At 31.8% G+C, this 15,280-nt stretch overlaps 1 protein-coding gene across 6 annotated transcripts in view; it reads right to left on the reverse strand.

The window, feature by feature from the left end:
- Positions 1-15,280, reverse strand: part of LOC140441211 (cytochrome P450 4d2-like) — a 48,073-nt gene that overhangs the window by 15,850 nt on the left and 16,943 nt on the right. For 5 of the 6 annotated variants that reach the window (XM_072531791.1, XM_072531794.1, XM_072531789.1 and 2 more), the window contains exons 3-5: positions 11,541-11,741; positions 6,699-6,884; positions 4,071-4,438 (exon numbers count right to left, since the gene is read on the reverse strand). In XM_072531791.1, coding sequence (XP_072387892.1) covers positions 4,071-4,438; positions 6,699-6,884; positions 11,541-11,741 — 755 coding nt within the window. The remainder of the gene's footprint in view (positions 1-4,070; positions 4,439-6,698; positions 6,885-11,540; positions 11,742-15,280) is intronic. The other variant, XM_072531792.1, reaches the window with a different exon arrangement.

Raw genomic sequence — 15,280 nt, forward strand, 5'->3', positions numbered from 1 at the left:
TGTGTACTAATCATACGTTAAGGAAAAATTAAAGCTAAATAGTCTTTAACGACCTGTGCGTTATGTGCGATGAAACACATCCGTCTTGTTGAAACCAAATTTCGTTTAAGTTGATTTAAAGATGTTGAAGTGTTATCAATAATATGATCTCCCAAAATTTCAATCCAAACATTCAATCTTTGTGGATACTGCGTACGCACAGAAACACTTAAATGCTTATTTTTCTGAGGCCAATAACGTACAACGAGTGCATTAAGTTCCAAAAAATTATTATTTTTATTATATTTATAATAATTTTACAGAATTCAATCCGTTTAAAATGATCATCAGGAAAAATTTATCTAGTGGTCTGCACTTTGTAATAATGGGAGTTGTTTCTTTTCAAAAACATTCTCACTCTTTTTTTTTCGTCCAAGTCAACTTCATCGACAATTTGTTTATTTGAACACGGTGTTGCTTCTTGAAATAAACAGACCTGGGTTTCTATAATTTCTCGTTTTTCCGAGGTTGATCTGATAAGCAGGCGTTTTTACATCTGCCATTTTTACACCCAAACATTTTAAATTGATGAATAATGGCCAATACAATTTTTCTACAAGTATTGGTCTACATTTAAAAGCTTTAATACACAAACTAATAGTTGTATTATTCGATGTAACGCTATGATGGGCGTTCATGCACAATGTATAGGGGAGAATAGTGGAAATACTATTGTGATCTTTGTCTATTAAGTGAAACCTTAATGTCAGTATCTGTAAGATATATAAATAATTATACTCCGACGTTTTCCTTGACGTCCGGCGACCGTCATGGTCGCCGCCGTGTCTGCTTGGACTGAAACCTGTCGCGACATGAATCTCATTCTTACCGGATGCTTGATTTCGTGTTTTCCGTGAGCAGTTCAGTTCGATAGGGTTTTTAGATACAGTTGTATGTATTGGCAAACTTTTATTTAATTCCTTTAAAAAGTTCAGTTCAAAGACGAGCTCAAGTTCAAAACGAAAGCACTAAACGCTGACTCTAAAAGATAAATGGAATATTATTAAAATATGCGAGTGTGGTGAAACTCCGCACTAAACGCTGACTCCAAAAGATAAGTGGGATATTATTAAAATATGCGAGTGTGGTGAAACTCCGACTGCGATATCTAGATTTTATGATATTGGACGAGCTAAAGTATACGACATTATGAAAAACACAAACAAATTTGAAAAATTTATTAAATTTGTAGAGAATGATTCTAAGGACAGAAAAACCCTTAAAATGAGTGAATTTCTTGATGTTAAAGACGCTGTGCAAATCTGGTTTAAGCAACAACGAAGCAGACAAGCTCCTATTTCAGGTGAAACTTTAGAAAATAAAGCACACTTTTTTATCAGGAATTAACAAAGAAAAACTAATTTTCGTGCTAGTCATGGTTGGTTAGAAAACGGTACAGAATACGATTGTTGCAGATAAGTGGAGTCTGCAACCTGAACCATGAGTCTGAGATACCTGAATGTATTCAAATTTTGAGCAAAAAGATCATGGAATTACACCTAATTCCTGAAAAACTTTATAACGCTAATTAAACTGGTATAAACTGGCGGCAATTTCCATAAAGACTTTGTCACTTCAGACGAAAAAAAAGTTTTTTTTGGTAGAAAACTTTAGAAAGACCGTCTCACTCTCATGGTATGCACGAATGCATCAGGATTGCACAAATTGAAATTGCTTATCGTGGGTAAGTCCAAAAAACCTCATGCCTTCAAAAGTGTTAAAATTAAGAAGCTTCCGATTACAAACATGTGGCAAGGCCGTGCCTGGGTGACAAAAGAAGTTTTTCTAGATTGGCACAAGAACAGCTTTGTCCCACAAGTTAAAGATGAGCTAAGAAAAAAGAAACTGCCAGTAAAAGCCCTCCTTTCGTCAGACAATGCTCCAGAACATCCTGATAAGGACGAATTAAAAATCTAAACGGCCGATGGATATATCAAGGCAATGTACTTACCGAAAAATACTACTGCATTAATTCAGCACATAAATCAAAACGTTATTAAAACTCACAAGGTACACAAGAAACAACTTCTTGTGGAAATTGTAAGTCAACCTAATGTTGACATCACTTTAATTTTCAAAAATTTTAACATCAAAGGTGCGATTATTAATGATGCGTTTGCCTGGCAGCAAGTCAAGCTTACTACACTGATTAAAGTGTGAAAAAATATTTCTCCCAACAACCCACTCCTTCTAATAGAAGTTAACAACAGAAGCTTTACAAGAGTGGATTTTAGATGACAATATCAATGCTGGCTTAAGAGATGAAGTAATAATTAAAGAAATGACAGAATCTGATAAACACGTAACCCAGAAACCACAGGATAAAAAATCTTTCATTGTCAACTGTGATGATGCTATTTTGGCTGAAAACACTTTGATGCATTGGTTCGAGGAGAGAGCATATGAATTTAAAAATTTTTTTTTTGATGTTAAAGGAGATATAAGAACAAGCAATGACAGACTGTCTAAACAAGAAAAAGCAAAAGACAATCAAAGATTTCTTTAAAGCGTAAGCACAGTACGCATGTATTTACATACGTCCATTATTAATCTGCATTAGTTGTCGCATTTAATTATTAGTACGTATAATATTTATAAGTTATTATTTACACACTGTATGTAAACTAAATTTATTAGCTTCCATAATTCTTTTAATAAAAATGTTTTAGTTAGCCGAAATGACTGTTTCATTTGCATATTAATCTGGGTAGCATTTTACTCATAAAATTTAAGAATATTGTAGGCTACTGCCAGCAAAACAATTCTAAATGTACAATTACTTTCGCTAATCCAGACACTTTTGGTAATCCGACACCCCTTTGGCCCCATATCTGTCGGATTATCAAGGGACAACTGCATACACGGTGTCCAGAAACTCTCCTGACAAACGAAGACCAGAGATTTCCCAGATAATTCTAAGACAATTTAACCCAATTCACCTAGTCCGAAAATGCTTCCCAAGGGAGCTAGAGCTCTTTGAAGATGGCGCCTTGTAATTAGTTTTTTAATACCTTTAGACCGCTTCTAGTTAGAAAAACGAAAACTGGTACGATTATTTATCATCCAGAGTTGAATCGATTCCATTAATTGCGAATTTCTAGTACTGATCATAGGCGTCCGTTTTGGGTAGGTCAACGGTTATTTTAACGTATAACTGTTTGGTCTTTATCTTTTAAGCATTCGTTATACTAGATTATTAAATTTTCAGGTATTCTATCTAGTACTAAAAGGTACTCTCACTTAAAGTCGGTAGGATACACCGTTTTCTAGAAAAATCGAGTTAAAAATTTTTCGTTTTTCATGAAAGTTAAGTTAATATCTTTTGTACTAGTTAGCAGTGGACCTGTCAACAGAAAAATAAACTACATTTTTCATTGTCAAATTATTATTATACTATTTTTATTTCTAAAAGTGTCTCCGAAAACTTGATTACTTTTCTATATGTAAAAATAGCAGCGATTTATTAAACAAATTCTAATTTTCCACGAACCAAAGTTATCTTATAAAATTGGCGTATCTGACGCCTTGTTTTGGACATAACTTTTAATACTAAATTTTCAAACATTTCTTTTACTAATAATTTTATTTTAATTCGTCTTTATCGTAGGTAAAATACCCTCCGAAATTTTTAGAAAAACATTTTTATCTATTTTTACCATATTCAAATTTTAGTTATAAATAATTAATCCTGCAAAGATATTTTGTTAAAAACTCACTACAACCAACTATACTACAAGCAACTCTAACCACATCACAACTGAGATATGTATAAATAAGAGACTCTCTTATTGTAATATGAAAAAGGAGAAAAATATCTGTTAAAAACATAATTTCTGTCGGTTTTCAATTTTTGTAACACACCGTTTATAAATAATTTGAATTTTCTGTACCTATCTTCTCTGATAACACAGAGATGGATCCCACATTAACAATTGATCAACCTGTATGTTAGTAAGTAGGTTTTAGTTAGAAACGTGTGAATTTAACTTTTTTGTAAATGCCTATAATTAATATAAAATAAAAATAATAACCGCAAACATAAACGTGTCCACTTCTTCTCGAATGGCTAGTCTAGATAATGGATTACCATCTATAGTACTCTCTAACAGTAAATCTAAAAATGCAAGCCTCTTTCTTGTACTCTCATCCTGCTGGTTATAATGTATGTTTCCGTTTTTACTTTTTTCTCTGATCTTAGTATCAATGATTTTGTCTGTCTGGTCATGTAATATTTTGATCGCTTTCTGTTCTCTATAGTAATTTGGCGTGAAACGGTACAAAAAATTTGGCATAGGAGAGGTCACTCTATCAATAAATATCTCACACATTGTGTTTACAGACTTTACATATTTTGATGTTTGAGATTCTTGTGCATTTATTTGAATACCCATCGCCGCCTCTAAAATATAAATTTTTAATAAGTAAGTAAAAAGTATATGAGAAAAGGCAGTTGTTAAATAATTAAATAAAATTTTTTCGAAGAGACATAGAATTATATAGACCAAGTTAAGCAGAATACATCCAACCCAAAAAAACTGATTATTGGGAAACTGAATTTATATGTTTCTTTACATATTTTTTTGAAGGTTTTTTGAAAAATATGGGTTAGACTTATTTAGCGGAAAACCAAATTTTTACATATTTATAAAATGGAACTTATGTGGGTTGAAATGTTTTAGATAAACAAACACTCTCACACTTTTATAATCTTTTAATTAAACCAATGATAACAATAATCTCCAGATCTCCTGGCAAGAACACATCACGAATATATGATATGCCTCCAACCAACAAATTAAATGGACCTTCTCAGAACCAAGCGACAAAAAGACTAGAACTAAACATCCGAATCTACCATTTAAATATAGAAGATATTATTAGAAGTAAATGTGAGTACTCATTGAAAATAATATTGACGTAGTCCCCCATGGAAACCCATGTAGAAAACGAAGAATAAATTCTCGCTAAAGGAAGAATTCATGGCTATGATTTATTGGATGCAACTTACCATCCAGCTTATGGAGTGGCAACCTATGTTCGAAACAAAACAGAAAATGCACACATATGTTCTACATCAGATATAAATAACGTTTATAGAATTACTATATAAATTGACGAAATTACTGTCAGCAATATTTATAAACCCCCGGCAGTCCTATGACCTTCGCATGTTGGCAGAAGACTGGGCGATTTTTATTGAGAGATTGGACAAATGTCTGGGATGGATAAACCCAACACGTGCGAACTGCATGAGATTTTTTGGTGCGGTTATCTCTACATCGAAGAAAACTATACCCAGAGGATATCGTAAAGTTTATGTTCCAGGATGGGATCAAAATGTGAGGAATTGTATCAAGAATACAACGTAAGCCAAGACCGAGAAACTGCGGACGAACTACTGCACAGTTTGGTAGCAGACTAGCCTCCCGCATTGTTACAACCTCAAGAGCACCTAGAGATCGTGACCACACCACCAAAGTAAAACAAGAACTAAAAATACTAAACTCTGCATACCCACCTACATCTGAATGAAATTCGGAAATGCATCCGGCTCCGATAAAATCCATCCAGAATTTTTACTCCACTGTGACAAATATGCTAGAAAAGTGTACCTAACCACAGCTGCACATATCAGATCATATTCCTAACAACACATATTGGAAAAGGTTTTCAAAGAAAATAAAAAAAACATTCGTTGCTTTCATTGATCACAAGTTATTGGGTTCAGAATAAGTTGTTACGGCAAGAATTTTTTTATATATAAACCGACTAAGGGAGTATATATTTATTTGTGATACTTTAGTCGGCATTCTATGGACGGCAAATGAGCATTAGAACAGACAAGACATACGGTCGTGTGTTATCATCGCCACGTACAGAATGAATCAATAAACAATTATCACGTAATTAAAACAAACGAATTCGACAAGCTAAAAGAAATGTACTCACTGGAAAATAGGTCTGTAAAACGACAAACAAGGTCCATCAGTAAAAGGACAAAACTACATAATATTTTTCAAACCAACGTGAAATCCATTTTACTGGATGGAAAGAAAACAAGAAATATTACAAGAAATTATTTCTCAGATTATATTCGTTTAAAATCAAATGAAAAACTGTAAAGCTTAACTGATAAATAGAAAAAAATAGAAATTAAAATTCTACTGTCTCTTCCAGGGGATATTTCTGTTACTAAGGTCCTCAGTAGTTGCTTTCGGATGCAAGTACTCTAAAGAGTTGTTTTAAGCTACAAACAAAATATTTTCTTAGCTTTTTTAGCCACGATATTTATCTTATAATATGAAAGGTGGTGTAGTTTTATATATGCGTTGTATGTCTGGGATATTGCAATTTTCTTTCTTTTATTTAACTCTTCCAAATCCTTTAATTTTCGTAACATAATCTAACCAAGAAAATTTCCGAATCGTTCTATACCTCTACATCGTAAAGTCTTGTCTTCTGATCGCCTCTCTATTTAGAATCCATGATTCAAATTCATAGTATAAAAACAGTTTTAAAACCTGATTATTCTAAATGTTAACGATTAAAATCGATTAAAAAAAACTAATATTTTTCAGGAAATTGCAGAAAATGGAAGCTAATCCAAATCCTAAACAATGATGTATCTTTCCCTTAGAATAAAGTAAAATTATACTTACCACAAATAATGTCTAAAGTACACAACGTAACTAAAGAAAACACATCTAATGATGCCGTGTTTACTTGTTGCATTAATTTTCCAATAAAAATATCTCCAACTCTATCAAATATGTCAATGTAACTTTCCAAAATGGAGAAATGAAAAGTTGGAGTAAGCATGCGCCTACGCTGTTTCCATTTTGTTCCTAGAATAGTTATATAATATATATATATATATATATATATATATATAAAGTAGTTAGGTATTATTGACTGACACGTTATGTAAAATAAAGTTTTATTTTGGGGTTGCAGTCATTAATAGGGCAGGAAAGTGAAACTCTTTGTTCTTTATCTAGCTTTCTTAAAATTTATTTGCTTCTTCAGGATATGCTAAAATATGGTATCAGTAAATACAATGAAATTAAAATTAAATAGCATTGTATAAAACTAGTATAAGAACTTACAACATGAGGTTAATCCATTAAATTTTCAAATTTACAAAACATTAAAACATAACTTATTAAAATTATCTAGTTATGTAAGTACAATATTTTAATTTTATTTAATTTTGTACAAATTCATTATGACATTGATTATGTTGATGTTTGATTTATGTCAGAAAGACACTCGTTTCTGTTTATTATATTTTTTGTTGTTGATAACTAGCTCTTGATTGTTATTATGGTTACGTACAAAGTGGCGCCAAATATGAATATTTAAATTTTTTGAAATTATAGTATTTATAGTCAGAAAATCTAATATTAGAAAATTTAGTATTAATTTTCGTAAGATAGGATGTAATTATAGATATTGCTTAGTTTATCAATATCAGTTTTTTTATTAACGCATTGATATTTATTTATGCATACCATTTCTAAGAATTCTCTTTTATTTAATTGGTTTTCACATCTTAATATATTAGTTTCATTGAAATTAAATGAATGATTTTTATTAATTGCATGATCTATTAATGCACACGTATTTTTATTATTTCTAAGGTCACTTTTATGTGATGTTAGTCTGCCTATTAGATTTCTAGATGAGTGTCCGATTTCGCATGGTATTATATAAACTACATTTGAGCTTTCCATAATGCTAATAGGTGATTTAGTTTTTGTATACAATGACTAACTAATGAATAACACCCAAACTAACTAAAGTCTTTGCTAACTATTCTGATATTAATTATAAAACATTAGCATCATTGTATACAAAAACTAAATCACCTATTAGCATTATGGAAAGCTCAAATGTTGTTTATATAATACCATGCGAAAATTGTGATAAGTCATACATCGGACACACATCTAGAAATCTAATAAGCAGACTAACATCACATAAAAGTGACCTTAGAAATAATAAAAATACGTGTGCATTAATAGATCATGCAATTAATAAAAATAATTCATTTAATTTCAATGAAACTAATATATTAAGACGTGAAAACCAATTAAATAAAAGAGAATTCTTAGAAATGGTATGCATAAATAAATATCAATGCGTTAATAAAAAAAACTGATATTGATAAACTAAGCAATATCTATAATTACATTCTGTCTTACGAAAATTAATACTATAATAATTCTAATATTAGATTTTCTGACTATAAATACTATAATTTCAAAAAATTTAAATATTCATATTTGGCGCCACTTTGTACGTAACCATAATAACAATCAAGAGCTAGTTATCAACAACAAAAAATATAATAAACAGAAACGAGTGTCTTTCTGACATAAATCAAACATCAAAATAATCAATGTCATAATATATTTGTACAAAATTAAATAAAATTAAAATATTGTACTTACATAACTAGATAATTTTAATAAGTTAAGTTTTAATGTTTTGTAAATTTGAAAATTTAATGGATTAACCTCATGTTGTAAGTTTTTATACTAGTTTTATACAATGCTATTTAATTTTAATTTCATTGTATTTACTGCTACCATATTTTAGCATATCCTGAAGAAGCAAATAAATTTTGCGAAAGCTAGATAAAGAACAAAGAGTTTCACTTTCCTGCCCTATTAATGACTGCAACCCCAAAATAAAACTTTATTATATATATATATATATATATATATATATATATATATATATATATATATATATATATATATATATATATATATATATATATATATATATATGTATATATAACAATGGTGGACCTCGGATTGAAATGAAATGCAATCTTTTACTTTCACACTTTCATTCTTTCTTGGTAGTTTCTTTATCATGTAGCTGAGGTCTTCTTGGTCTTGTGCAATCACTACTTGATCGTCTGCAAAGCTTAACGTATATAGGTATTCGTTTCGTACCCGTACTTCCATGCCTTCGAATTTTCTTTTCCATGTAGTCAATAATTAATGTATCATTGTTTATTTGAAACTGCTTCTTCTCATTATTTACAGCACTATCATCTACCATCAAGTGTTCAGGTGCTTGAGAAATATGAACTCTACTGGAGTCCGCTTTCTGTTTCACATATTCTGTTCGAACTTCGCCAATAGTTTGTAAAATAAAATCGTGGCACGACATGTTTTTTTTTTAATATGTCTTTATACACACTTTACTAAGTAAAATTCAACACGTTGTGAAATACATGCACAGGCCAGCTTTGTCTACCAAGTCTCACTGTCTATTTGCTTGCCATTTGATCGACTATATCACCACCAAATTTTGTTGGGTTATAAAAAGTAATCGTTTTAGAAAGTTTTTAGCATCTTTGTGAATTTTAACTTGTGGATGCATTTTACTTAAGATAATTACATTTTTTGTCCGCTTTTCTTGGTAGAGAGTAATGGTTGCTTCGTTGTCCGCCTTTAAAATGAATGACCCATAACGAGAGGTTCGAATCGTTTTGCATAAAGAAGGAATTAATTTTCTTAAACGGCGTATCGTAACACCGATATTAGTATTTTGGTCTTTCAACATTTTTGTTTCAACAAAGATTTAAAAAAGTTGCCGGTAATGATGTTTCTTTCTTTTTTACAAATGGCTAAAGCAGTTTTAGAATACGTGTTCTGTTAGTAACTGAGTTTTGCGTTCTTTATCCTTTACTAAATACGAAAATCCATTACAACGCAGTTTGATGTCAATGTGCACCAAGAGCCAAAATTGTATTTAAAATTTATTAGATTTATTTGCAATATACTGAAGCAATAGACAGCAAGTTTAAGAAGGAATTAGCTGCTCGTCGCCGGTCAAGTTTGCACCTGGAATATAGCACATTTGACAGTTTTCAATAAATTTGTTTCAAACTTCTGATGCTAATGCAATCTTCTTTGTTTTAATTCGCAAGGTTTGAGTGCTATTCAAGTCAAATCGTATGTACTTCATTATCTCCTTGAACCTATTCCTGACCATAGTTTGTTTAAAAACAGGTGGTCCCATACATTAGACCACAAGAAATAAATATCCAAGTGACTCATATTATAGGTACCATGAACATACAAAAAAACAATAAATGCTTCTAGTTCTGGAAAAGAAATGCTTCATGTTTCATTAGTTCATTATCGGCAGGCTTCAGTCTCTGTGCAAATCCTTATAAGACTTTGAGCATTTAATCGTTAATAAATAATTGCCAAGACGTAAGCACATAATTCTCCATTATTTATTATTATAAATATATTATTTGCAAAAGCTGTTGGACCCGGAAATTCTCTTAACTGGAAATAAGAAGATCACCGAAAGCAGAAACTGATTTGTATGGAGTAGATCGTTGCCAGGTACGTATATCGGCCAACTCTTCTAGACATTCTACCACGTTTGCCAGAACCTCGCATAATTATTTGTTTATTCGAACTATGTTCAGTGGATAATGCAGTGGATGTGCTTGGAACGGGTAATTTAAGCAAATATTTATCTGACTCTGATTCACTAGACGAATATTATAGAAAATCACCCGGCACAAAATCAGTTCTACATTTTGTTCTTCAGAGTGCCATCTCTTTTTAATTTTATATTTTTATTTTATTTTTTTATAGAGTCTGGAAAGTTGGTCTTATGGCATTTAGCACTCTCTAATTTGAACTTTTTTCAATTTTTTTGTCATGTCCTTTATAGAATAAGGTAAAAACATTCTCTAGTAATTCCCGTAATACTTGTGGGCTGTGTTTTAATAAACCATTCGGTATATCTTGTTATCCGAAGGCTTTTCAAGTTTTGTTCGTACTACACAAAACTACTGATCCTTCGTCGTATTCATCGCACTTCGCTTCACTCGTTGTTGTAGTGATGTTCGTAAATTGCGGTCTTGTTTAAGTCAGAAATTGTGAGTATTATAATGATCCAATATATTTCTTCTATTAAATCTATTCTACTCGCTTCTTTTCTGTTTCTTATTAGGTAATTTACTGTTTTCTATGTTTTCTTCCTTTTAAGAAGATCTTGTTGACTCTATAATTATATTTGTTGAACTCTTCGCATTTACTTTCTCAGGAGGCATTTTTTGCTTTAATTAGTAGATTTTAATTTCTCTGTTTGATCTTGCATATGTTCGTCTATCATATGGGTCATTTGTTTACAGCCACTTTTAATATAGTTAATTATTATTATGCACTGCATTAGCAATGTCATTTATCTACAATAATGGAGTATCCTTTTGTTTGACAGTTGGTAGCGGTTATTTTACAACAAATGAAACAAGTATATTATATTATTGATGCTAATGTAAATGCAATAGTCCTAAAATCAATAGCCTCTTTCTGTCCCTCGTACAACAACTCAGCAATACCTTAATGTTAGCGTAAATATTAAATAAATTTGTTAAATATATTGTGAAAATTGGGTGTAATAATAAAGTAGATATTTAAGCAGTTTTTTCTAAAAATTGTCATGAAAATTGGTATTACCTGCACTAGTGAGAAGACCAGTTCCCAACCATCCATGAAGAAAGCCGTACACCAGAGATTTGTTCGTTGTTTTGGAAGAAGTTAAAATAAACTCTGCAAATTTAACATCGCTAGATATAACGCCAACTAGCTTAGGCCCCACATGTACTCTAAACATCGGTCCATATTGGTTTATAAATTCTTGTAGCTTCGAAAAATATTCTACATAAAAAGTTTTAATATAATAAAAATGATATTTAAGTGCTTATTTAAACTGTAAGTATAATAAGGATTTGTCACGATAACAAGTCATTGAAAATATTCTTTATTGGAGTCAGTTGTAAAACTTAAAGTAAAAGTATAGCACCATTAATTTTTCCCGTTCTAAAAAAATATGATGTAGTTATATAGCTTTCAAAATTATTGTTTCCGAGGTTAATATCCGAATAAGCTGGATCGACAAAGTTAGAAGTGAGGATGTCCTTAGACACCTGAACTAAACTACACAACTGGTCAATATAATAAAGAGACGCACGCTGGAATAAATCGGTTACATTATGAGACAACCTAAATAAATAATAACTTTTACATCTAATCAGTCAGGGAAAGATCCAAAGTAAACGTGATCCTGGTAGAAGAAAAACATCATGGCTGAAAAAGACAATGGTACGGAAAATCCACTACATCGTTATTTAGAGCTGCTGTCAATAAAGTCACGATAGCGCATATGGTGACCAACATGATATCCAACTATCAATAAGAGTCATGAAACTAGAAGAAGAAGGTTAATATCAGATTGCCAGTGTTCACACAAAAAAATATCAAAATTATATTCTTGGAGAAATACGCCGAACATTCAATTTATTTGATAATCTTCATCTTCTTATGGTGCCTATACATTCCGGATGTTGGCGATCAGCATAGCTATTCTTACTTTACTTGCAGCTATTCTGAATAGTCTAGTTGTAGACGTATTGAACCGCTTCCTTAGGTATTGAAGCCAAGATATTCTTCTTCTCCCTGGTCCTGTCTTTCCAAATACCTAGCCCTGATGAATAAGTTGCATAATATCTGTGTTCATTTCTAATAACATGGTCAAGATATTCTAATTTGCGCTCTTTAATTGTGTTAGTAATCTCGCATTTCTTGCTCATTCTACGTAGGATCTTAATATTAGTCACACGATCCACTCATGAAATTCGTAAGATGAGCCTGTAACATTACATCTTGAGCTTTCCTAAAGAAGCTTCAGAGAGCCTCTATTCCTCTACTCCGTATAATAATGTAGAAAATAAATATAGCACCTGATGATGGAGATTTTGGTACCAAGTGGTAAATCGTGACTTTTGACAAGAGACTTCTTCTTTACCAACGCTGATCTTGCTTTCCATATGCGTTGTTTTATTTCAGTAGACGGTCCCATTGATTGCTTATGTTAGTACCAAAATATTTGTAGCTGTTTACCCTGTCAATCGGCTGTTTGTTTACCAAAAGATGTTTATTCTATTCTATTTTTATTAAAATCATCTAGGCTATCTGCAAAACTACTGCGTCTTCAGCATATCTAATGTTGTTTAGAGGCACTCCGTTAACTAAGACGCCTTCCTGTAGTTGTCCCAGTGCTTGCTCGAAATACGCTATCTTCTTTTTCACGTGCCATCTCTCCTCTAAGAAGGTTGGCAACCATCATGGCAATTCGCACTTTCGACGCCGCTGCTCTAAAGTGGTCAGCAGAGGTGCAGTTAAACCAAGCTCTTAAATTATTCAACCAGGAAATGCGTCTTCTTCCCCGACTCCTTCTACCCTATATTCTTCCTTGCGTTATTAATTGCAACAAGTTATAACGCTCGCCCCTCATGACATGTCCCAGATTTCGGACTTTAATTGTATTTAAAACCTCTTTATCTTTTCCCATTCTTCTCAACACCTCGACATTCGTGACTCTATCCACCCAACTTATTTTTAATATTCTTCTGTAGGCCCATAAGTTGAAGGCGTCTAATCTGTCCGAAATATCTTTCTTTAAAGTCCAAGCCCCCAACCCATAACCTAATAAATAAAAACCCAATATAATAATAATAAGAGGTGTGAACAACCCCTTAATGGAAAAATTTACATTGAGCCATTTTATCGCTAGAAAACATGTCTAATAGTAAGTGGTGAAATTGTAATTGTGTTTTCTAACACAATTACCTTATATTAAAATCATTTTTAACCCCTTCAAAATCTTAGAACCCTTGCAAATAACCACTAAATTGAAAAAATCACAAAAAAATAATTTGGTATGTCATAAAAAGATGTAAGTATAGAGTAAGTAATATTTTATATTCTCTATAATAATTATCAAATTTTTAACCCGTTTTCAACCCTTAAAAACTACCCCTTGATAAAAAATTATAAAATTTTTTTTTATTACAGAATCTCATCGGCCATCCATTCATTTTTGTTCTTGATCAGCTTAGGTGTTAGTGTATCACATATGCGCATAAGACCATCTTTTAATATATGCCATTTCCTGTTCGCATCTTCAGTAGGAATAATTTCTATTTTGGTGAGCTCTTCTTTAATTTTTATTGTGACTTGCTCTTTTGTTGATGGATCTTTCAAACGGGATACTTGTATCCTCTCTACTTTAGTTTTAGCCACAAGTTTTTTTAGATTAATTCTAAACCTTCCTACAACTGGGTTGTGATCTGATCTCACATCAGCTCCGGGGTATGATTTTACTGATTTTATGGAATTTCAGTATTGTTTGCAGATGAGAAGGTAGTCAATTTGGTTTCTGATATACGCTATGAGTACATGTTAAATAGCACTGGAGACAGAATGCATCCTTGTCTCACTCCTCTATATATGGAGATTGTCTCTGTCAACTGGTCATCCACTTTAATGTTGGCAGTTTGGTTGTAATATAAATTACATATAATTCGCAAGTCTATATCATCCAAGCTGGCTTCCTTCAAGGTGGATATGAGCTTGTCATGTTTTACTCTATTAAATGCTTTTTTGTATTTGAAAAAGCAAATATATATATCACAGTTAACATCCCTGCACCTTTGGATAAGCACTTGTACAGAGGTTGTTGGGTGCCTTAGGTATCGCAGAATCCAAATTGTGTCCATGACACTTCTTGTTTTTTACAGTTTTTATATATTCTGTTATATATCAATTTTAAAAACGTTTTAAATAAGTGGCTCATTGGGCTAATTATTCTGTAGTCTTCGCATGTTTTTGCATTTAATTTTTATGGTATAGTTAAGAAGGTCGACTTCAACCAGCTTTGGGGAATATTTCCAGTTATATATATTTTGTTAAATATAGTCGTTATCCATTTTATTCTTTGCTCGTCCATAAGTTTCAGGAATTCTGTATAAAATTTTTCAGGACCTACAGCTTTACCACCTTTAGTTTTACTAATAGCTGCCGTGACTTCTTCAATGGTAATCGGGGATCCTGTTTGGCATTATATGCCTTTAATGGCAATCTGCCTATGTTACTTCCACATATTTCTTCCAAGTGGAAGAAATATGTGGATTTCAAATTATTCGATAATTGAGCATTAATATGGAATGTTATCATTGTAATCTTACAGTGTATACTGGCTTCGAAGTATGGACATTAAAACAAGTGCTTCTGAATAAATTGGCCGCCTTTGAATTTTGGTGTCACAGAAGAATCCTACGAATATCATGGACTAAAAGAATGCCAAACGCAGAAGATACTCGAAAAATAGGAAATGAAGCTGAAATAATTTTGTCTAT

This window comes from Diabrotica undecimpunctata, chromosome 5 (assembly GCF_040954645.1).
Source record: "Diabrotica undecimpunctata isolate CICGRU chromosome 5, icDiaUnde3, whole genome shotgun sequence".
Lineage (NCBI taxonomy): Eukaryota > Metazoa > Arthropoda > Insecta > Coleoptera > Chrysomelidae > Diabrotica > Diabrotica undecimpunctata.